Raw genomic sequence first — 22,725 nt, 5'->3', positions numbered from 1 at the left:
GATTCTGATCATTAGTTCATTAACTAAAACCAGTATCACATTTTCAAGGTCTGTTCATCATCTGTAAGTCCATCTACAGGAAATATTGGCATGGAGTCCTATGAATCAATTGAGGTATTTTTTACCCACTTGTCCATCCATCTGTTCTTCTAACTTAAAAACACTGTACTATATAGGCATGGAGCCTAAAATGAGCCTCCAGGTCAGCTAACATAAATCAAAACTTTGGCCTAAACAAAAGGAGAAATTAACAGAGCATTGCATCAGGCATCAATGTGAGCTGCAGTTCAAACATCATGTTGGGGGGAAAAGGGACTGAAATGTTTGAACCTGCATCCTGACAGCACGTGCACTTGAGGATCTGAGAGATTAAGAGCACATTTTTAATAAACTGGAATATCAGGAAATGAAAACAAATGTTCTCCTGCATTGAATGGGATGTTTGCATGAAAGGAAGACGTTAGCATGCAAAGTGGGGTGGAACACTGACCTGCTCATAACCACCAGGCCCAGAAGGAGACCCTTCCCCTACTGGGTCCAGCCAGTGGAAGGGAGTTCTGAATCAAAGGCTGGTTCATTTATGTGAGTGTCTGTGTGACAGATGACACCAATGAAGTGTGATATAATAAACCCATTACTGGAATTCACTGGGGGCTGGAAGAATTGTGTATGCCTGAATTAAGGAACTGGTTTCTATGGCAACATGTTAAGTGTGCCTTGCACAGGAGACCTGTTCATTCTCCGTTTTGTATCCTGTGGTGACCTCTTTAGGGACAGGAGTCCCCAGCAGTGCCTTTTGTCAAAGATGAGTGGACCCTCTGTAGCTAAAAGACATTTAATCACTCTTCTAAGCACACTCCCCTTGGTGAATGCCAGACCAGGACAGGTTGTGATGGGTGCTTCAAAAGCCACCAGAGAGAAGCCAGAGTCAACCCTGTGGAAAGGCTTTTCTTCTGCACTGACTCTGAAGCTCTGCTGCCTTTCTCCATCCATGGGGACCTCCTGAGCAGTAGCTGTGGCACAGGGACCACTTGCACCCAAGCACCAAACCAGGCCAGGGACAAGGCTCTGTGTGGGATGCATGGATCCTGTTCCAAGGACCTGCATTTCCCACAGTCTTTTCTCAAGCCTCTCTTTTACTGTATTCATGCCAAACCTTTTGATAAACAAAGAAGTATTCCCTGTGCACACACACACCCCCACACCCCTCATTAAATGGCAACATCAATAATTCAAGAGGTCACCACTGAGGCTTCAGTGACTTCTTAGAGTTCTGATCTCATATGGCAGTGGGGTCAGTGGAAAGAAACCTGCTCAGCACATCACAAGGTTGAATTCCCCATAGCTAGGATTCAAAGCCTAGTGTTTGAATTGATTCAAAGTCTAGCACTTCAGTGAATTATCCAACAGTCACCAGGACTGGCCTCTGAAAGTTGCATGATGCTCAGGTTATTCCAGCTTCCAGCTGGAAGGGATTCCAGGAGGGATTAGTCACTAGTGTAGGTAAGTGCCTGATTGGTGTGACTATGGCTGTCTGTTCAGCATTTTGTTTAACTTGAGCTGCAGAGCAGGCAGAATGCAGAGGCAGGCTGAGAGGAAGCAGTGAACAGCAGCAGTGTAAACAGGCTGATAGCACTGCCAGCCCTGCTTCCCTGGAGGAAGAATTAAGGGGCTCAAGGATTTGTCTCTGAAGGGAATTTGAACTGACTCAGACTAGCCCAGCAATCCCATCCCTGGCAAGTGAACTGGAGGAGGGCACCAAGTGTCCTACTCTGACCTGCTTTGTGATGAACCATTTCAGAAATGTTTGGAACATTGTAAATCAGCCAGAAGGACACAGCAGTGGGTTTTTTAGCATTGCATATGAATTTTCTGAACACACAAAGCAGCAGATATCAACTTATTTTTTCTTATCACCTTTTTTTATAAAATCTTAGTGGAGTTGAAGCCATTGTTTTTTTTTTTAATCCAGGTTTCAAGTGTGAAAAAAAATTGTTGCCTAAAATGCTATGAAATGTAGTAATTTATTGTTGTGATTTTCAAACTCCAGGCAAAAGAACACTTAAATATTTGCTCTACAGTTGTCCACACTTCACTGTGACAGTGAGATTGTACATTTAGCCAAGTCTGTTCATGTGTAAGATTTCAGCCAAGACCTAGAGATGTAAATGGCTCCACTTACAAGAAATGGATGCTCTCCTATGAGAACACAGCTTGGTTGACATGGGCTGACACTGATGGTGATGGGGTGTTTCAACTTTCCCTGACAATCCAGCAAACAGTGAAATGAGCCTCCCTGTTCTCAGCCCAGTTCCCAGTCAGGCTGTTGCATCACAGAACTCCTCTGGCACCCTTTGCCATTTCGAGCAAGCACCATCCCTTGTAATGAAGAAGGACATTGCATTTTGTGGGAACATGGAAATGTTCTCACATCCCCACGTAAGGGGCTGCTGCCTAGAAAGGAAGGAGTTTTGCCCATTCCCTCTATACAAACTGAAAGCTGAAGGGTTTTCTGTCCAATAATCTAGATTTTGTGTTCCAACTACATTACCTGTCTCATAGAAGGTACTGCTTCCCTTACAACCTTTGCCTTCCTGCATGGATGTACATCTGCAGATAACCTGAACCTACAGAATACAATTTGTTTGAGGAATAGAAAAAGTCTGCCTTGCTCTTAGATTTGCCTGACTTCAATTATGCCATAATCATATTAGCAGCTGTGCCTAAATATTAATATTAAAATGCCACATCAGCTGGATTAGTGGAATAACCTCAAAGCAAATGCAAACTAAAGGCTCATCAATCCTTTCTGATTAGGAGAATACAGAATGAATTTAGGATGCCACTGTCTTGGTGGTAGCTGAGTTTACCCAGATCAAAGAAATTTCAAAAATCAAAAGAACAATTATTTCTTTAACAAGCTTCCATATTCCATACTAAGCTTTGGTTTCTAAGCTTTGTTCTCTGGAAGGACAGAAAAGCAGCAGACCTTGGCTGAAAAACACCATTCCATGAGTTGTCAGAATAGACCTTCTGGGATAAAAGTTAGGTTTTCTCTGTGCTCCAAACAGTAAATCAGAAAAAAAGACTACTGTATCACAAGATAGAAGTCCATCAAATAAAACAGGATATAAGTCACTGGCTAGGAAAAATCCTGAGACAATTGCTTACTGTTCCTTTAAGAACAAAATCAACTCACATGGAAATCTCTTAATGAAGAGGATTTAGGAGTGATGAGAGTTTTTATTGCAGCTTCCTTCTGATGGACCCAATATAAGCACACAGACATTTCTCACCTCATTAACCTGAGTGTGTGCAACATGATGAACACAGCTTAAGGATGATTTGTAATACCAAATTCTTGCTCTGCATAAGGATCCTCTTTTCAGGAGGCCATGCATTGGCACTGCCCTCCATTTATGATTCATATTCCTTGACCTTAGGCTATGAGTTTGCAAGGGGGAACATTTGTTGTGTCCACATCTCTTCTGACTAATACTGGCTGGAAGATCAGGTTAAGAAAACAGAATTAGATGCATCAGGAATGAAGAAGCAAAACCTATGGCAAGAAATCAAAAATCTGAGACACTGTCTCCAAAATGAAGATGATCTCTTGATTGTTGACAAAACAATGTGAGGCGGTGCCAACTTGCATACAGCAAACCCAGTCACCTAACAGTGGCTGCCTTTTAGCTCTGCACACTTACAGCATTTTCCTGACTTCCTTGCTCGGAGGAAGGTCAGGAGAGGACAGGGACCATCTTTTTGAGGCGCAGCTGACTGACTTTTGAGAATGAGAATGTCAAATATGCGCTCGGTGGCAGATATGCAGATAAGCATGAACATCCCACTCAGCATTCAGCTCCAGTGCCAGCTCCTGGTTATAAGAGAAACTCATGGCCTAGGATGGATTTGCACCAAGGGTTAAATTACAGAGGTGCTGCACACCCTCAGCTTCCACCCAGTTCAATGGAAAGATTTCTAGGGTGTCCCTAAGCAGACTCAGTCACCATCAGATTTTCTTCTGCAGCTGTGCCTGTGCTGCTTTCATGACAGCTGCACACTGATATTTAGGGAAACAACTGGGAGATTTCAGAGCAGTCCATTACAGCAAAAAAAAAGAGAACGGAGTTTGCTACCAGATAGAGATTTCATTAGATCAGAAGTAGCTTTACAGTGAAAATCATGGGAAGCTCTTTTCCAAACTTGCACCTTAATTAAAAGAAAAGGCTTATTTTTCATTATACTCTCTTCATATCTTTTACATGAATGTAATGGAAAACTGAAAATTCACACAGTATCTCTGGGAAATGAAAAAGTAATAATATTTCTGCTTTTCTGCAAAAGGCAGAAGTCAAATGTCTATCTGTATTAGAATGAATTTGCTTCATGGGCTTTAGAATTACCAACCTTGTGTACTGAAATATAAGGAACAAAACCAGTGAAAAGGTGAAATGTCTCCTCCTACAGCTCATGACTCTAGAAGCTCAATAATACTTAGATCCATTTATAATCTAATCTTTAATACATTCATGCATCAATGGTTGAGATGGCCAAATCTTATCTCTTGCCCGTGATTATTAAAATTGCATGTATGGATATTCATCTCCAGGAATTCTCAGGGAATTTTCCAGATACAAATCTATTAATATTCCTCCCATTGCACAAAGTACTTGAATACCAATATTCCATTTTTATGGAAAGAAAACAGTGCATAAAACTGAGTTCCTACTGAAATCAATCCAGAACAGCATGAGGCCCTGGTTACTTGCTGAGCATTATAGTGAGCAATTGTGCTGGGGCTGGGACCAAATAGTTGCATTCCCCACTTTGTATTTTCATCAAAGCAATACCTTCTCCTTTTTTAAAGAAATAAAATTATTCCCTAAATCATATTAAATGGTCAACCCATATGTATAGCCACCACCAATCTCTCCTTATTTAGGATCCATTTTTCTTTAGGGTACTATAAACCCAAACACATTCATTTAAAACATAGTCATGCATTCATAACACAGAAAAAAGTTTAGGGAGTTGGTTTTGTTGGGTTATCTATTTATTTTTAGCTAAATTATGCATTTATGGAAAAATAATTCCTAGGATATAAGGTGAGATACCATTTCTTTTTAAAAAACTATCCCAATCTAGAATTATTTGAATCAATACATATAGTAGACTAATGAGGAAAAATTACAGGTACTAACATCTTTTTCTTGACAGTACAGCAATCTATATGTTAAGGAACCACTTTCTGACTGGCACTTTCATGTGAGATGGAACATTCAGTCAAATATTAAAAGTGAGCCAAGAGATGATGATTACATTGTGCAATTGCCAGTGCCCAAGGATTTTAACCACCAATATTTCAAGGAGAATGGGGCATCCAGAAGAGAGAGAAATTCCATTTTCTAGTTTTACGCATATGTGAAATAAATGCTAAACTGATTTAATTATTAAATCAAACTGCAACCTCTGTGCAAAACCTACTTCTATTGGCACAATATATCTGCTGATCAAAATGTCTTTGATTTTTACAAAGTTAAGGAAGGTTAATTCCTTACTGGAGTTGAATCCTAGAAGAACATTTAAGCAGCTCCCAGAAGACCCCAGCAGTGTTATGTCACCCAAATCAGATCTTTAACACTTAACAAGACTTGCCTTGGGAGAAATAAGGACAAGCAAACCCAGTCTCACCAGTGAGCTTATCCCAGACAGAAATGTGTCATGAATTAATCATACAAACAAACTCTTGTACCTCAGCTGGAATGGAATACTGTTTTTTTTCTTAAAAGGATGCCACAATCCCTATGGGACTTCCAAGCTATTAATGTCTCCACTCACAAATGGTGTTCTGTGTTCTAATGGGATATGGAAAATGCCAAAGCAACTCCTCTCAAGAGAGGCAAGGCCAGAAATGAAAATATTTGCAAAACAATAAAGCCACAGGAAACCAAACCTTTTTCTAAGCTGTCAAGCAAAGAAACGAGAAACAAAACAGCTTGGTGGAAGCAAGTGGCCCTTTGGTGAGAGAAGAGCCCCTGACAGCTGCTCTTTGCCTAAGGACCTCAGTGATCTCAGAATGCCAATTACGACATGGAGAGGATGGATAATTGACTGGAGACCCCAAAATATGAATCCATCTGTTCAAACTTGTCATACCATGTACAAAATAGGTTTCTAGTAGCACACAGGATTTTCTTCACACCTACCATAGTACAGTGCAAGACTAATGCTATCAAGAAGATAGTGTCAGAGAGGAAAAAGAAATGTTTTAGCCATTATCTGCCTATTTTTTTCAGACAGACCCAGTAAAAACTCCTTTCCTTCACCTCATTCACCCTTCCTCTCTATCTCCTGTGAGGAGTCCCATAGCTGCTCACAGCTGGGATCTCTGGCACAGACATGGGGCGTCTTGCCCAGCCTTGTATAAGGTACAAAGCAAAGTGACACAGAGTCCCCAGGCAGTGCAGAGGAGAGTGGCTTTATTGCAAGAACCAGGCCTTTTTAAGCAGTTTTAGCAATTTACACAGTTTTAAGGCACAACAAGCTCAAGCCAAGCAAGCACCACGATGTGGGCACGCGGCAGTCACACAGCGCGGCTCTCACAGCTCTCACATCTCTCTACCTCTATTCCAGCTGGGTCACTCTCCCATATTTCCCTTCTGCTTAGCCTAAGTAGCAGCCCTGAGCCATGATTTTACAAGGGTAACAAGGCCCTTATTTTATAAGGCTTTTCTTATGTGCAACAGTATAAGAAGGTGACTGGCAGGAGCAGAACAGATCTTGCAGAAACCAATGCTTTATCAATTACCTTTCAGATGTCTATTTTATGGAGTGAAGTGCCTCTAGCATTTGTGTTCTTAAGCCATTTATGTGATGGGTATCCTCTGGAGGTCCATCTGAAAGGAGATACCATTTTAACTAAGTATGTATATTAGAGAAACCATAGACAATAATGCTAAGTGTAAGAAAAAAAGTGTGTTATAAGAGCTAGTGACTAAATAAACTGCTTTACCCTCAATTCCTCTGGTTTATGCCAATTTAAATAGTTTCACAGGGACTTTTAACCATTCTTCAAGATCTCTGAGCTCAGAAGGCTCTTCAGAACTTTTCCATCCAGTTTCCTGCCTTGGTCTTAGTTTAGCTGACCAAATGGGAAGGAGAGATGTGTGTGTCTGTACACAACCAGGTGCTCAGGACTCTCAGAATCCACTCCGCCTCTGTGGGATCCACAGGGGACTGGGAAAGAGACAGGGTTCATATAATGACTTCCACCAAAAGATCAGACCATCCTGGATTAGGGGAACTGGACAGACATGCAGATTTGGTCTTTGTCCTGTGAATCCACCAGCAAGGGGAATGCTGGGCACCTGGACAAAACAGAATGAGCCATTTGCTTATGGTTCCATTGGCCAGGGGAATGCAGACATCAGGGTGGAAACGCCTGGGCTATTTTGTCATGGCTTCATTGGTCAGGGGAATGTAGGCACCTGCATTGCACAGCCTGGGCAATCTGCCCACAGCTCTATCAAACAAGGAGCTGTGGGCATCTCTGATCTCACCAAGCAAGGCTATCTGCAGCTTTGTAAGTAGCTGACAGTATAAGAGAAGAGAATTAAAATAAAATTAAAAAAAAAAAAAAAGAAAGAACAGAGTTAATCAAATAGAAAACACTGTGGACAGGTGGGAGAGGTACAACTGCCTTTGCTGGGTTCTGTGCAAAGCCTGGCAGCTGATTCTGTTAGTTAAGGATATTTATCTCCCTATGTGCCATCAACATGCAACTGAACTATCTTCTAGGCATGCACCACAAGCTCTTTTGTGGCTCCTGCAAGCTAAAAGGAGCAAAAGTATTTTACATGCTATAAACATTTAAACTGATCAGTTCACTAGGAAGAAAGAAAAAGCAAAACAGAGAGGGAGAAAAAGGGAATCCCTATGGAAACAAAGATTTCACTCTGCTAATACTAACAGAGTGAATCAGACAGAGACTGTCACCACTTATAAAGCAGGGCCAAAGAATCCCAAGGGTAAATACCTCTGCCATGATGGAAAAATTCAAGCAGAGGAGAAAACTACTGTCAAATTGGACAGTATTGGACAAATTAGCACATCTAAGCCTGGAAACAGTGCTAACAGTTCTCTATTTCACCAGCCAGGACTGTGCTGCAGCCCTCCATTATCAACCTCTCCCAAAAGCAACAGAAACAAGCACACCACAAGAGATAGAGAAGGGTAGAGAGCTGGTGAGCTAAAATACAACAGTCACTGTTAAACATCAAGTTAGAACTGTGATGCTCAAAGCCCAGCTGTTGCTGCTCTGGGGAACTGTCAAACAGCAGAAATGCTGTGACAAAAGAGTAACAAGCTGCAGAGAGCCAGCAGCCACCAAGCGCCTCAAGTCCTGTGAACTCAGTGCTCTGTAGCTGTTTATGAGTAATAAACCACCTGGCTATGTGCAGACAGGGCTCCCTCAGTGCTCACTTGCCCCAAGCTAAGCTGTGTTTCCACCATAGTTCAAGTGACCTGGGAAAAAAGTCTGATCACAGTTCCCACTTCTTTCACAGATGCCCTTGGTGCCTTTGTTTACCTGACTCTAGAACTCATGCCAAAGTCACGCTCCTAAAATGCTTCCAGAAATTGGGATGGCATGAACACTGCATTTATACCAATAAACCTTGGATTTCTCTGAGTGACACTGTTGCCACTGGGCTCAGAAACACAAGGAAGTAGAGTTACCTTATCCTTGACATATTGCCTGAACTGCAAGAAGTGAGGGTTTAATGCTTTTCCCTAAAGATCAGCTTGGGATATTTGCTGTGTAAGCAGAGCACTATTGTCAGCTGTGGGATGTGAACTTTCTTTCTTTCAGGTGATTTATCGTGCCTTAAGTCCGGCCAACAAGATCGAAGACCCTTACAGCCCTGAGGCTCAGGATCTCCTGAAGCTCACCAACCTCCGCCTGCTTCTGTTGAAAAGGCAGGAATGTCCCTGCCATGGCTCAGGATTGGTAGAGAAACCCCAAAGATTTGCCCACTATGCCATTTATGACCTGATCATCCGGGGGAGCTGCTTTTGCAATGGGCATGCAGAGGAATGTGAGCTTGCCAACAGGACAGGAGTGATGGAGAACATGGTGAGTCCCAGCCATTTATCAGCTTGCCTGACTTGCTACTTGCTTCTGCTGCCTCAGCCTCAATGTACATTTTATGTGTGATCCTGTCCCAGCCTCCCTACGCTTATCCAAAAAAAGGGCAGCACAGTCAATCCACATTACTGAAATCAGCACTGCTCTGGGAAAATATTTCCTATACTCCTTTCTACAGTTTCATGTATAATAACTGATAAAAACTCTGGAACTCTTAAACTCAATAAATTGCTAAAAACCGTGGACCTCAAGATACCTATAAATTGAAGGGGCTCTTCATAATTGAAACAGAGATCCAACCCCAAATATAGTGAGTGAAATCTCCTACTTATATGCCTGCACAGAACTGAATTAATATCTTTGACATAAAGTCTGCCCTGGGCAGAATTTCAGCATCAGATCTCAGATTTTCTGAGTCTGTGTGACATGAGCAGTTCTGTCATGCTCAGGGTTTCAGCTATCACTTTTAGACTTTCAACCTTCTGTTACTTTCACAACATAGACAGCAACGTTCAAGATGTGAAAATAACATCTGCTCTCCCACTCTTTTATCCATGCATCTTAAAATAAGTTAGATTTTTTTTAAAGCCAAACCTTGTAGTAAAATTATTCTGTAGTATTTGGAGAGTCCCTTCCCTGTTCAATCTTTTATCTGCATTTGACTCCAGTTGTGCACAAGAGTTGTGTTTAAATGCACACTCAGACATTGAAATTCAGAGGAAATGACTGATGACACCTTTTTGATTTAGCTGCAAGCATTGTGTAGAGAACTGTAATAACAATCATGAGCAGATTTAATCTAATCAAATATCCAGGTACATCTACACACATACATCAGAGATGGAATTCAAGCTACTTCAAACTAGTCAATATCTCCCCTGGATCCAGAAATCTCTGTCTCTGTATTGGGTTTTGAAAACCCAAATAACCCTTAAAACTATAGCCCCAGTGCACTCTGACATAAAAGACTCAAGAAAAATATTATAAGCTAATTTCTGTCCCTTTAGATACATGGCACACTTGACATTTTGGTTTATGTTATTTTGGAATGTGTATTCATTGTCTTCCTTTCAACTTTTCTAGGTTCAGAGGTAGATATTGTAAGATAATTAGGACTGTATGACTTTCAAATATTTTCTGAATCTGTTCCATCTGTGGTTCAAATCCAAGATTCAGCTGTACTATGTGATCAGATTCAAATAATATAGACCCACTAAAATCATAACTGTGTGGAGAAAAGCTGTTTAGAGAGTGGATCGTCCTTACTGCAAACTGTTAAATAGACACATAGTGAAATCAAATAGATGAATAACACACTAAGTGAATGCAGCTGGTAGAAAAATAAACATTCTGCCCATCAGAAAAGGAAAACACAATATTGTGTGCGTTACTGGCATAACCACTGTAAACTATGACTGGATATTTTTCCCACTGGTCACAAGGGAATAGAATCTTTTTGTGCCATCAATGACTTCACAGGGCAGAAGGTGAAATAGTTTTGATGAAATGCACTTCACGAGTGACTCATGTCCCAGGAGACAGGGGGTGGATGCAGCACATGATTCTCACAGATATTATCAAGTTTTTGTCTAAGCAAGAATTCAAACACAGCTGTGCAAAAAATAAGGAAAGCCTTCTGTAGTTTTAACTATCTCTAGAATCCTAGAGGAGGCCTGGAAAAGACCAAAGTGGGCTGGTTTGCAGCCTCACAGAAAGGTGTGATCAAGCACACCTGAACCATCCACTAGGGAATGCTTGTTGAGTGAGATTTTCCTCACAAAGAACATTCAAACCTTCAGTAGTTGTTCTGGTTTTAACATTTTGAAAGCTCTTCTTTAGTGCCTGCCTAAATAATCTCTGCTGCAAATTAAGGTAATTCCTCCTTGTCTCCTCTTCCCCAATGCCCAAAATGAGCTGTCGATCCTCCTTCTGTAAATAGGACTGGAAGGTTCTCTCCATATCCTTCCTTAGGTCCTATTTCTGTACTAACCAGAGAAGTGTGAAACCTTAGGTGGTAAAAATTTACAATTCTACTCCCAGATCACACAAGCCTGGAGTAAAGATGATCATGCTACTGTATTCATATTTTCTGTACTTTAGACATTATAAGTGTTTCTCAAACACAAGAGAAAACCAACTCCTGGAAGATCCAGGTCTCTGGATCCTTTTGCATTTTATCTAATATTTGCCAATAATGATATTGTAGTGGTGAGGGGAGAGGTCACATAGGTCCAAATCTCAAGGTTTGGTTCACACAGCTGGCATGAGGGAGTTTAACTTTTGGGCTTGAAATACATCAATCTCCTTGCCTACAAACAGGAGGAAAAGGCTTTTGTTGTTGAGGGTTCAACACCAATGATATTTCCCATCAGCCAACCTATACTGCAAAAAAATCATTGCCATTTTGCAATTTCTTGGCAGAGGAAAGATGCTCTGCTTTCAGTCACATGGTAATGGTGGCCCACATAAAACAGGGTGTGGAAAAGATGTTACAAACACTGCACATCCAGAAATAATCCAATTCAATCCACAGGCCACATCTAATATTTAAGGTACACAAGGGCAGAAAAGTCCCAAGACACACAGCTTTTAATGTGGATGATGTCACATCATACATAGATTGAAGGAAGAGCAGCTTTGTTTCCTGGGCTGCTGTTAGGTAATTAAGTAAAATGCTACAGAAAATAAAGGCCTCCACAGAAAGTCTTAAGTAATATGAGTTTCAGCCTCTTAATTGTTCATAGTCCTCCTACAATGTATTTATCTTCTGTAGTTAACAAAGACAAAAACAATTTCATATAGAATACAACTGTAATTGTTTGATATGGGATAGGACCAAATCTGAGATCATTCTGCACTTGGGTTTTAGAAAATGCATTATTGTGTTAAGTTGCAATTCTGCTCTTCCTAGTCTGAGAGAAATCTCTTCCATTTGTAATACTCCTAAAGCTGCTAAACTGATATTACATGAAGGCTAAATAATGGAGAAAATTAAAGCAAATTTTTTGATACTATTGAACCAATATTTTTCAACACCATTTTGGAGGGACTGGATGAGCTATGGCTGTTGGATACTCTATCAATGATCAGTTTATTGTGGATATGTCACTTCAGTCATGGCAACCCATTCAGCTTCTGGCTTCTCCACTCAGGCTGCCAATACGAAAAGCAGCTCCATGAGAAGCAATGTCACAGATGCCACAGTGTCATAGCAACAAATGGATATGAGAAAACTGCAGATTGTAAACCCAATGTCCAAATGGTGCATCATTCCTCATATTTTGAAATCCTACATAGTTTCATGCATATTTCTGGTCCTAAGTTTGTGAAAATACAGTGAGATCCAAAATAGCCACATAGGATCCAATGAAAATATTCTCTGACTTCTTATTTTGGAGCAAAACAGTAGTACTAACTCTTTCTGTGGGGCTTTCTTTTTTTTTTAAACAAGCCATGCACCCCTCTCAACACAATTTATTTAGATTACATTTCCTGTACAAACTACTGAGAATATCATGTTGGATAGGAGGAAAACTTTGAGACATCAAGATGGGAGCTGTAAATAGGCAAGAAACTTGAGGACAAACACGTCTTGAATTTGAGGTCTGTTGCTATTGACAGTAATGTTTTCTTGGTTTCTATTTAGCTTTCCTAGGATCAGAAAAATAAAAGGAGACACAGAGATGTCATTCCTCACCCAACTTCAATAGCTTTGTATGGTAGCTAATGGCAAAATTCTCCTTTCTGAATATCACAGCCTGCATTTTTTAAACTCTTACAAATAGTTTCCCAGTCTTTTTTTTTTAATTAATGGGAGTTATTAACATGCTGCTGCAAGTGAAACAACTGCCAGGACCCAGCCAGCTGAATGCATCTAGTCTTGTTCTGTGGTTGGATGCAACAGAACACAATCCTGTCCCAGGTATTGACACTGCAGGATGCACAAAGTTCTGTGTGCCTCTGCAGAGCTGCCAGGTTTAGGATCTGCTTTGCTGGCCCATTTTAGGTGAGTCCAGAGGTGCTTCCAGAACAGTTTACAAAGCAGAAAGTGCACATGGACAGAACAGAGAATCTAGACCAAAGTCCTTTTTGTTTGCCAAACATTTCACAATTCTCTTTCTAGCTCATGAGAAGTTCGGAAAGAGGAAAGCAAATGTGGATGAAAATGTTTTTGTATAAAGCATTAGGGTGGTTTTTTTTTACTTGTTAATTATTGGTACCTAGAGTGCCAGGAAATTCTTACAAGTGGCCTCGGATGTTTCTTTTGCTTCTTTATCCTGTTTACAGAGACAAACTAGACTCCCTGTGGGCCTGATCCTGCACAACCAAGCAAATGGAAAGTTTTCCCCTTACTTCAAAGGGAGCAGGACCTGGTTCTAAGTAGGATTCCTTGTTTGGCATAATGGGGGTTACATAAGGTAAAACCTGCTTTTGTACATCAGTTTTCTAGGTGACCAGGCTGTTGTAAGCCTTGTAAATATTATCTAACTCCTCTTCACATACCTTGTGCAGTTCTATTCATAATCCCCAGCTAAGTTTTCACATTATCTGATTCCAGCTGTGCCCAGAACTCAGAGGTGCAAGAGGTGCCACTCACTTTCAGGACGTTTGAACAGTGGTATTTACTCATTACTCTGTGATTCTGGCACTCAGTATTTAAATACTGACTCTCATTCCCCTTTCTTCTTCCTCCATTCTTAAGACACTCACCAGGAGCTGGTGACCTACTGTAACTCAGATGCTATTTCAGCCTGACAGCTGTTCATTGTGTGCAGTTTGTTACAGATTCATAATGGAGTTACTGGCAAAAACAAGAGGACAGCTTGTCCCCAAAATCAATAGTAATCAAGGTAGAATTCAGAAAGAAGACAATAAGCAAGCAGAATGAAATATGAACTGTGAGAGGTGAATTCAGGCAGAAGGTAGAGCTGTGTTTTGAAACTCTTACAGGCTGAATAATGTTGTCTTGTTACTGTTCAAAAACTCTTAGGGGTGTCAGTCTGAATATTCAGCTGAACACTATCACTGTTTTTTCTCCACCATTACCAATTCAGTGAATTTGGGACCAGCAGCAGCTCATTGACTCACTATGAAGATCAAAACCCACATGGGCTCAGGTGGCCCTGCCACAGGTGTCCCAGCTCTACTTATCCCTGTTCCCTGTCAAGTTCCTGCAAACTTAATTTATCAAAGTCACCAAGTATGAGCCAGAAACTGAGTTCCCTCAGAAAGCACCCATATGTGTAGTAGTTTTCTGACATATACATGTATTAGGCCTTCTCCCAAAAACCAACAAGTGACAGAGGAAAATAATGGCTTTTCTCATTCCTGATTAGAGCAGGAATTTGAACTGTCCATCTGCCCACAGCAGGCACTGTAATCTGGGGCTTCCATATCACCCATTCTCATTGCAACCTCAAAAAAGTTGAAGGAAAATTTTAGTTTGGCCTCTTATAAGTTGTATGTGCTCTCCTTAGGACTTGATATTCAAGGATTTTTTATAAATATGCATGGATATTCTTTTCATTTGGAGGGACCACAGAGGTCATTTGAACTGTAAGTGAAACAAAGCAGAACAGCAGACATTGTTTCATTTAACAATGCAAAATGACCCAAGAAAAGTCAATTTATTACAAGCAGGTAAGGGATAGCATCTGATGTCATTGCAAACTGCAGTATCCCAAATTTCTCTGGTGACATTACAGAGTGAATACAGAGTCTGAAGGCAAACATTTTTTCTGAATCAGCAACAGTTGCTCTGACCTGGAAGGCTTCCAAATTTAACCTTCATTCATGAAGAAAAACACCCCCAAATAGACTGAGAGTAGCCCAGGAGAAAGAGCAACAACCACAATGTTTAATGAAAGGACAATAGGTAAAGAAACTAAATAGGCAGAGAAAAAGCAAGAGGCTTTAGGTATTATACAAAGCTGAACAGAGTTTTAAAAAAAGGACAAAGAGGTGGAAAGTCTTCTTTCACTTTCTCAGCTGTGAATCAGAATTCAGGTGAAGAAGCTTTGTGCAAAGATGATCAAGTACCATGTAATTTCTTGGAACTGTTGTATGAAAACAGGATAAAGTTCTACACTATGTGCTATAAATCCACCAGAAGAGCTTGATGGAAGAACTACTGGATGAAACTCACAGCTGAGTATAGCAGGTCAAGCTAAATGGTTGGAACTGATCATCCTGGCATTAAAATGCACAAAGCTATAACCTCCTCTATGTCCTGATCCAAAGCTGCTCAGGTGGTTGATGTACAAATCAAAGCCTTTGGCAGCAACACCAGACTTGTAACAGCATGACTGTACTGTGAGACAGATGAGGGAATTAATCCAGATTAAAAATACTATTGCCAAGGGAAAAAAACCCCTCGGTTTAGCTTTTTTCCAAACATGGTTTGGTTTTGCAGCCCAATTTATACATAACTCAGGGCATGATGTAAGTGATAGCATAGCAAGAAATAGTAAGGAAATGTCTCAAATTGGGATTGTCCAAAAAAAGTTTAGATCATGAAGCCATAGTCTGAGAACACAGCTGCTATACCAAAACACAAAACTAGAACTCACTTTCACATGGCCATTTAACCCAATGTGATGGTGATTGAGTATAGAAAAACATTTGTCTTCCTTTCCTGGACTAATTATATCCTATAAATTCAGGTATGTCAGTTTATAAATGTCTACACTTTGCAAAATTTATTAGAAAACTTCAAGTATGAGGAAGCCAGAATATCAGCATTTAAAGCAGCAGTTTTCATCTTTCAAAGCTGACAGCCTGCATTAGTGACAGGGGCAGCCCCAGCTGAATGCATTGGAGAGCAGGAGTGCAAGAACACAAACTATTCCAGGGGATGCACGTGGGACTTCAGACTGGTATTTTGCAATGGGGAGGTTTATACAATCACACAATCTGCCTGCCTGCATCTTTTTCTCAGATCCATTCCCCACAATAACTTTGGAAAACACCATCCAGTTTCAAAAAAAAGTTTGTGAGAGCAACTGAACTCTCAGTACAATGAATGGGAAAGAGCCTCAGAGACAGGACAGTCACCAGAGTAATGAGGAAAAGCAGATGAAGGGAAATGTCATAAAAATGAATTTCATAATGTTTCCAAAGTACTCAAATATTGCAGCAATGAGCCCAGTGGAGAAGTTCATATAGGCCTAAACACTTTTGTACCTAAGAATCAGGATATGTCAAGTGATGATGTGTTACCTATGGAACAAAAGGACAAAGTGAAATATAGAGGTGATAGAGAAATCCCCTGGATCTTCATTTTTCATCTGCTGTACTAATACATTTATATGCATTCACATAAATCACTGTCATAAATTACTCAGGCTTTAGCTGAAAACTGGCTTTTTTCCTAACTGGTGGCATGAATCTTGCCTCTGCTGCTCACACCTTGCTCTTAAGCTTCCTCCACCTGGATTGCCAGCTCCAGATGAAGAAGACTGAAGTATCTCTTACTCTCAAAGTATCAGGTGCTTCTTTTTAGTCAGATATCCTAAAGATGCCAATGACATTAATCCAGTGGCAATCAAAGTGTTATTATTAGTGTCCTGAAGGCACTAATAGAACTTTAACAGCCCTGACCAGCTCCACCTGGGACTCTCACCTTTGCTCTCTGTTCATTAGCTTGGGGGTCCTATTTAAGCTCAGCCTTGGGCTCTTGTTTCTCGTTTGCATTCCTGCCTCTGGCCCAACACCCTGGGGGGGGTGTTGGGGCTCTGCTCTACTCTCTCTGTACCTTCCCTCTGCACCTTTCCCTGGCCTGTGCTTGTCTCTCATTCTGCCCTCTGAATGGACTTTGCATCCCTGTTGTGTCTTTCTTGGCCTGTCTCTTGCTGCTCCTGAATTATCCCAGTCCCTTTCCTTTTTGTTTCTGTGGTGCCAGCTCCCTGCTCTGCCCATTGTGCTTGGGATGGTGCCCCCTCAGTAAGGGCTCAGCCTTTGCTGTTGTAAACCTGAGATTGTAGCTTTTTGGCCCTTAAAGAGCAGCTGGTCCTTGTTGCTTCCTGACACTCCTCTTCTCATTAATCTTATAAATCATCATTATCTCCATGTAGATCTGACTCTGCTTTCAAGGGCATAGAAAGGTGTCAGCATAGTTCCCCTGGACCTGTACTTGTCTGAATATCTTCTCTTCCCTGGCATGATATTTGTGATCCAGTGCATCCTGAGATTTTGCATTTGGTAGAGTTTGCAGTTTTCCAGCTTTTTGGTCACTTTAGTGAGAGAAGTGCGGACTTATTTTAGCAGTGAATAACAACTCAGGGACACACTTGTTCTTGTGCTGGTGTTGAGTGTGACTCTCATACTCTCCAGTCTTTAAGCAGTATCCCATTTCCTATTTTATCTCACAGTTTCCTGTATTTCCTTCTTGCTCTTTCCTGGACTTTAGTCTCTGGCTGCCTCTCCTATCTCTTCCTCTCTAACAGAACAAATTATCTCATTACTCACAGCCACCTCAGTTAACCTTATTTCAAATTACACTTAAATGTAACAGGTCTCTTCCACAGCTCAGCTTTTCCTGCATTTACCAGTCTTTCTGTGATGGCCACTTACATCCATTAATCATTTTTCTTGTGTGGTCAATGTGAGCTGTTGTTTGTCTCTGTTTTCTTCTCCTATCCCAGTCCTTTCTGTAATTTGTTGTCACCTCATGTTGCACTCTCTTCTGTAGCTGTTTCACCCATGAATGCTATTGAATGCTATCTGAGATTACTCTCCATGGAAAAATATTCCTTGATACACTTGGCAGACTATTTTCATTTTGCTTTACCTTTGCACCAATACCAGTCCATTCTCTTTACCCTTTCTTAAACCTATGCCAAAAATGTTAGTGCCCAAATGTAACACTTTCTAAAAGAAGCTCCATGCCAGCTTCCTTGTTTCCCCATGCCTGCTCAATGGCTTAGACAAAAGGGCTAAAAAGCCAAGCAGACAGCCAGCAGGAGAGCCAATCATCCTTCCACGTGGATTTGGGAGCTGTTCCATAGCAGGGATCACAGGTAGGAACCTCTTCTCTGCCTCTGTCCTGCTCACAACATGCCACAAACTACAGCTCAAACAAACCAGTGGGCAATGAGCAAACTAACACGTCTACTTTCCAAAGAATAACTCAGCCTTTCCTTTCCTCTCTCACTGAATTTTCCTGTTTATTTTTCTGAATAATTGTTCATGAGTGTTCACACCATCTGTGCTGTGCACTGTAAGCACAGGCTCCTGTGGAATAATGAATATTTGATCATGTCATTCATGGCTAAAATGAGATTGCGTGGTTTAATTCGATCATTTCCCAACTGCACGGTCTCAGCACTTTTCATATAATTTTTTAATATAGTGAATACAGAGTATTCTGTATTCACAGTGTTACATGTATTTCTAAACAGTAAAATGGGCTAACTTGCAGATTTTACATAGAAATAAGTATTACCTAAGAAAGTGATCTAGGATTTTGTTCTGATCTGGTTTAGAATGAGCTGTGAAGTTCAGGTGGAGTCTGAATTTTGGAGATATGCAAATCTATAGTTCTGGGTAAGGTTCTTTTTACCGTTCCTCTGTTCTCCAGGGGAAACCTTGAAGCCTGAAAAGTCAAACCCAAACAGCGAAAAGCACAACACTGTTGCAGGAGTATTTTTAGCATTTTTGCCTTGTTCTCTGTCACTTTTCACGCTGTTCATGCCCTGAGCGCGTTTTTTTGGTGCAGTGGGGCAGAGCTGTGCTGAGCTCAGGATCCTCAATAGCCCATGGAGGGACAGGGGTCTGACCCCAGATTTCTGCACATTTCCTGCTCTAGTACCAGTGTCTCCTGGCAAAATAGCAGCTGCTCTTGTGATAAATGTAGAACATGACTTATGGTACCACCCTTCCCTTTCTCTCACACCCTAAGCTTGATATTTCCTCCAAAAAGTTTATCTGTTAAATCCTTTCCCTGAGGCATTGCAAACAGATATTGGAATACTATTTATTAATTTAAAAAAAAAACAAACAACCAAACAAAAAGTAGCAACAACATAAAAACCCTTCTGTAAGTCTGTTAATAAATCTGGGTAGATAGAATCTTGTGCACCAAATCACAGTTTATTGTGGAAGTGGCTGCTTTATTCCTGGTGTGTAAAATTACTTGAGAGCAGAAGTAGTTTCAATGGTAACTTTCTCTTTGAAGGCTGGACTAGCTCAGTTTGCAAGGTTTAGTTTCTGTGAATACCTGTTTCCAAATCTGATGTGTATTTGAATATTGCCATGACTAAAAATCATTGTGTTCCAAAGAAAGTAGGTAAGTACAAAGGAAGCAAGTTCTTTATTCAAGTAATTTCTCAAGCAAATAGTCACAGAGAGACTTGATTTGCCCAAATACTATGTATTGTTTTCTAGCTTATATGGGTTTATGTACTTCAGCCCTGTACTTCAGGCATCTTTTGCTCATTTTTGTTGAACATCTTCTAATTCCTAATTTATCTGGTAATAATATGTTCAAAACTGAGCACAGCATTCCAGGTACAATTTTTTGTCCCTTTGTGGTCACAGTGCTCTTAGTTCCATAGCCCAAAACATTACTTTTCTACTAATCTAATTTATATACAGTCATATGTAAGTTGGCAGGCTGGTGATATTTTAACCTAAGTTAAAATATCAGTGCCTTCCTTACAGAATGGCTCAAAGCTCTCCCACTTTTCTGTGGGAGTACTGGTTGGTATTTTTCTATTTTTAATATTTTTGCTACATTTTAAACTGCGCTAGGATGTCCATGACTATTTCCTCATTCATCTAACAATTTAAAATTTTGTAATTCATGGTGATTTCACTTCCCTATATTTATACTCTCTTCCAGATCAGTGTTAACATCAAGACAGAGCCCAGCATGCTCTGTTAGCCTGTGCTCTCCTGTGACTTGGCTCTGCTAGCCCAGAGTAAATTTGATACTCTTTGCATGCTCTTGCCCTGAACTTGTAAATCAAAATAAGACCTGTTAGCTCACCAAATTTAGAGTCTACAGGTTGTTCATCAATGCAGTAATTAATTAGCCAACTGAGAGTTAAATTGTTGCTATGTGCATGTTGTAAGATACAGGAAAAATTCTACATCATTAATGGCTGTGAAAAGAGAGCGCTTCACGTTTTAGCTCCAGGCTCTGTAGGTTTCCTGAGAGAGCCAGGCAGCCGTGTGGGAATTGTGCACAAGTCCCAGCTCCTCATGAGCTGCTGGGGACTCCACCTGCTGCTGTGGCCATTTCACTGTGCTCTCTTTTCCCTGGCAGGTCCATGGGAAGTGTGTGTGCAGACACAACACGGCAGGGGACCACTGTGAGAAATGTGCTCCACTCTACAACGACCAGCCTTGGAAGCCAGGAGATGGGAAAACAGGGGCACCGAATGAGTGCAGAAGTAAGTGGAAGGAGTTTACTGGCCCAGGCTATCAGGGTGAGCACTCCCCACAGCAGCAGGCAAAGCTGCCCCACAAAGACTGATGCCGGCAAGGGGGGCTGCTTTAGCTCTACTCACAGTTCTGCTGTATCTGAAGCCTGCCTTTTGCAACTTTCCCCAAAACCCTCTAATTTTCCCTCTAATTTTGTAGATTCCCACAAAAGACCTCTGTGATTTACAGTAATGGTGCCATTACAGAAACTGGGGACAAATTGCTGATCACTGATGGAGAACTTCAGTGTGCAGATTGTTCTTCTGCACTAGGGCTATTGGGGAGTGGCATTTTCATGTAGCTGCACCCCCTCACATTCCAGGTTTTAGCAGGGTTTAAAACACTGCCAGATTGGTTTGGAAAATGCTCCATATTACTGTGTCAGCTGTGAAAGCCTGAAGGACATTCTCCTGTCCCCACCAGAGTGTCGCTGCCACAACCACGCTGAGAGCTGCCACTTTGACCTGAGCGTGTGGCTGGCCTCGGGGAAGCGCAGCGGGGGCGTCTGTGACAGCTGCCAGCACAACACCGAGGGACATCGGTGCCAGAGGTGCAAACCTGGCTTTTACAGAGACAGAGGCAAGCCCCTGTCTTCTCCAGACGTCTGCAAACGTAAGTGACCGCCTTACGCGAGGTGAAAAATGAATGGTGAAAGAATCATTAAAATAACAAAATTTCTATAGAATCAGTAACTCTTCTAGAGGGTAACTCATGAGTATTACTATCTTCTCTTTGTATTCTTTTCCTAAACTACAGGGGGTTTTGATCAAAGTTGACTATCCTGATTTGTCCCCATGTTATGACACTTTTTTTGTGATAACTGATTCAATTCTCCAAATGCATTGCCTCCTGGGGAAAGGTACATTCTTCTTGTGTTTGGTTTTAAATTAATATGGTTTCTTTTCTCTTGAGGCACATTTTATTTACCTGGGGTTTTGTTCTGTACCTCTCAAGACTGTGTGAGCATATGTACAAGCTATTGATAAATTCCATTTGTTTGTGCAACATCTGTGCACATAAATACATATCATGGATGCAGAAGATACAGGAGGCCTGGAACTGTTCATATTCACTTGGGAACAAATACATCAGAACTCAGATTTATTTCCAGGCTCTACAGCTGTTATGAAGTGCTCTGCCCAAATTAAATACATCATTAACACTTCAGCAAAATGTGTCAGGGTGTGTCTCTGGCACAGAGGCACTAATGGCTGCACATAGAGGATGTACAACCTCTGGATCAAGATAGTTTGCACCCAGCCAGTCTGGAAAACAGCCCAAATCTCCCTCACTTAAAGTAAATGTTTCCTGAGTATCCTGCCAGGCTTCACATGTCTGATTCTATCTCACATCTGTTTGAGAGGTTGCTATTTCCAGCAATATACTTAATTTCTTTTTTCCCCTTTGGATAATTTTCCTTCCCCATAGCTCAGACATCAGTTGCCAGCGTAGAGAACTTCATCCTCTGTTGTCTGACCTCTTGCCCACTGACATAATGAGCTTTTGAAGCTTTTTCTGGCCCTTTTAATGTTCTTCAACATTATTCCTCTTAAATGTTTAGGTTACTCCTCTCCCTAGGGTTGTGAGTCCTGTGATATTACCTAAACTTTCTGTGCCCAAAATATCCAATGTTTCTGCTCTTTTGCCTTCTTCCCGCTGGAACTTGGTGACAGCAGACTGCTTCCACACATTTTTTTTCTTCTGATTTTCACTGTGCTCATCACAGAACATGGATCAGCAGACAGGGCAGAGGGTGAGCTTATCTGGCTCACCCTGTATCCAGTAGTGTTCTATGGTGGCCCCTTTCCAGTTCTGTTTCTACTCTGAGCAGGTCTGCTACAGGGAAATATTGTAATGAGAACAAATTGTTATGCCAGAAGATTAGCTTTCAATCTCATAGCACCTGGAAGAATTTGTGTATGAACTCCTGTACTGAGCAGCAGGGAGATGGTGCAGTAGCCTGCATCATGTGTAATACTAGATAACTGCTGAAGTCAAGGAGCGCTGGAGAGCAGCAAAGAGGAAAAAACATTGTTTGAAAATACATCCTATCTGTCTGGAAACCCTAGAACTGTTTGCTTAGATGAAATCAGACCTTGACTCTACGTCTGCCTCTCTTGTCTGGTCTGGTTACAGGTCTCTCGGTAACCCCT

The 22,725-nt window shown here is 41.1% G+C and overlaps 1 protein-coding gene across 1 annotated transcript in view; it reads left to right on the top strand.

Moving 5' to 3' along the window:
- LOC102066070 (netrin-4) overlaps window positions 1-22,725 on the top strand; it is a 45,309-nt gene that overhangs the window by 10,653 nt on the left and 11,931 nt on the right. Inside the window, exons 3-5 of the mRNA XM_014265967.3 lie at window positions 8,873-9,136; window positions 20,415-20,541; window positions 20,996-21,184. Of these exons, the coding sequence (XP_014121442.2) occupies window positions 8,873-9,136; window positions 20,415-20,541; window positions 20,996-21,184 (580 nt within the window). The remainder of the gene's footprint in view (window positions 1-8,872; window positions 9,137-20,414; window positions 20,542-20,995; window positions 21,185-22,725) is intronic.

Source organism: Zonotrichia albicollis, chromosome 12 (genome assembly GCF_047830755.1).
Source record: "Zonotrichia albicollis isolate bZonAlb1 chromosome 12, bZonAlb1.hap1, whole genome shotgun sequence".
Classification (NCBI taxonomy): Eukaryota; Metazoa; Chordata; class Aves; order Passeriformes; family Passerellidae; genus Zonotrichia; species Zonotrichia albicollis.
Note: the sequence above shows the minus strand (reverse complement) of the source record. Positions and strands in the feature narration are given on the sequence as shown.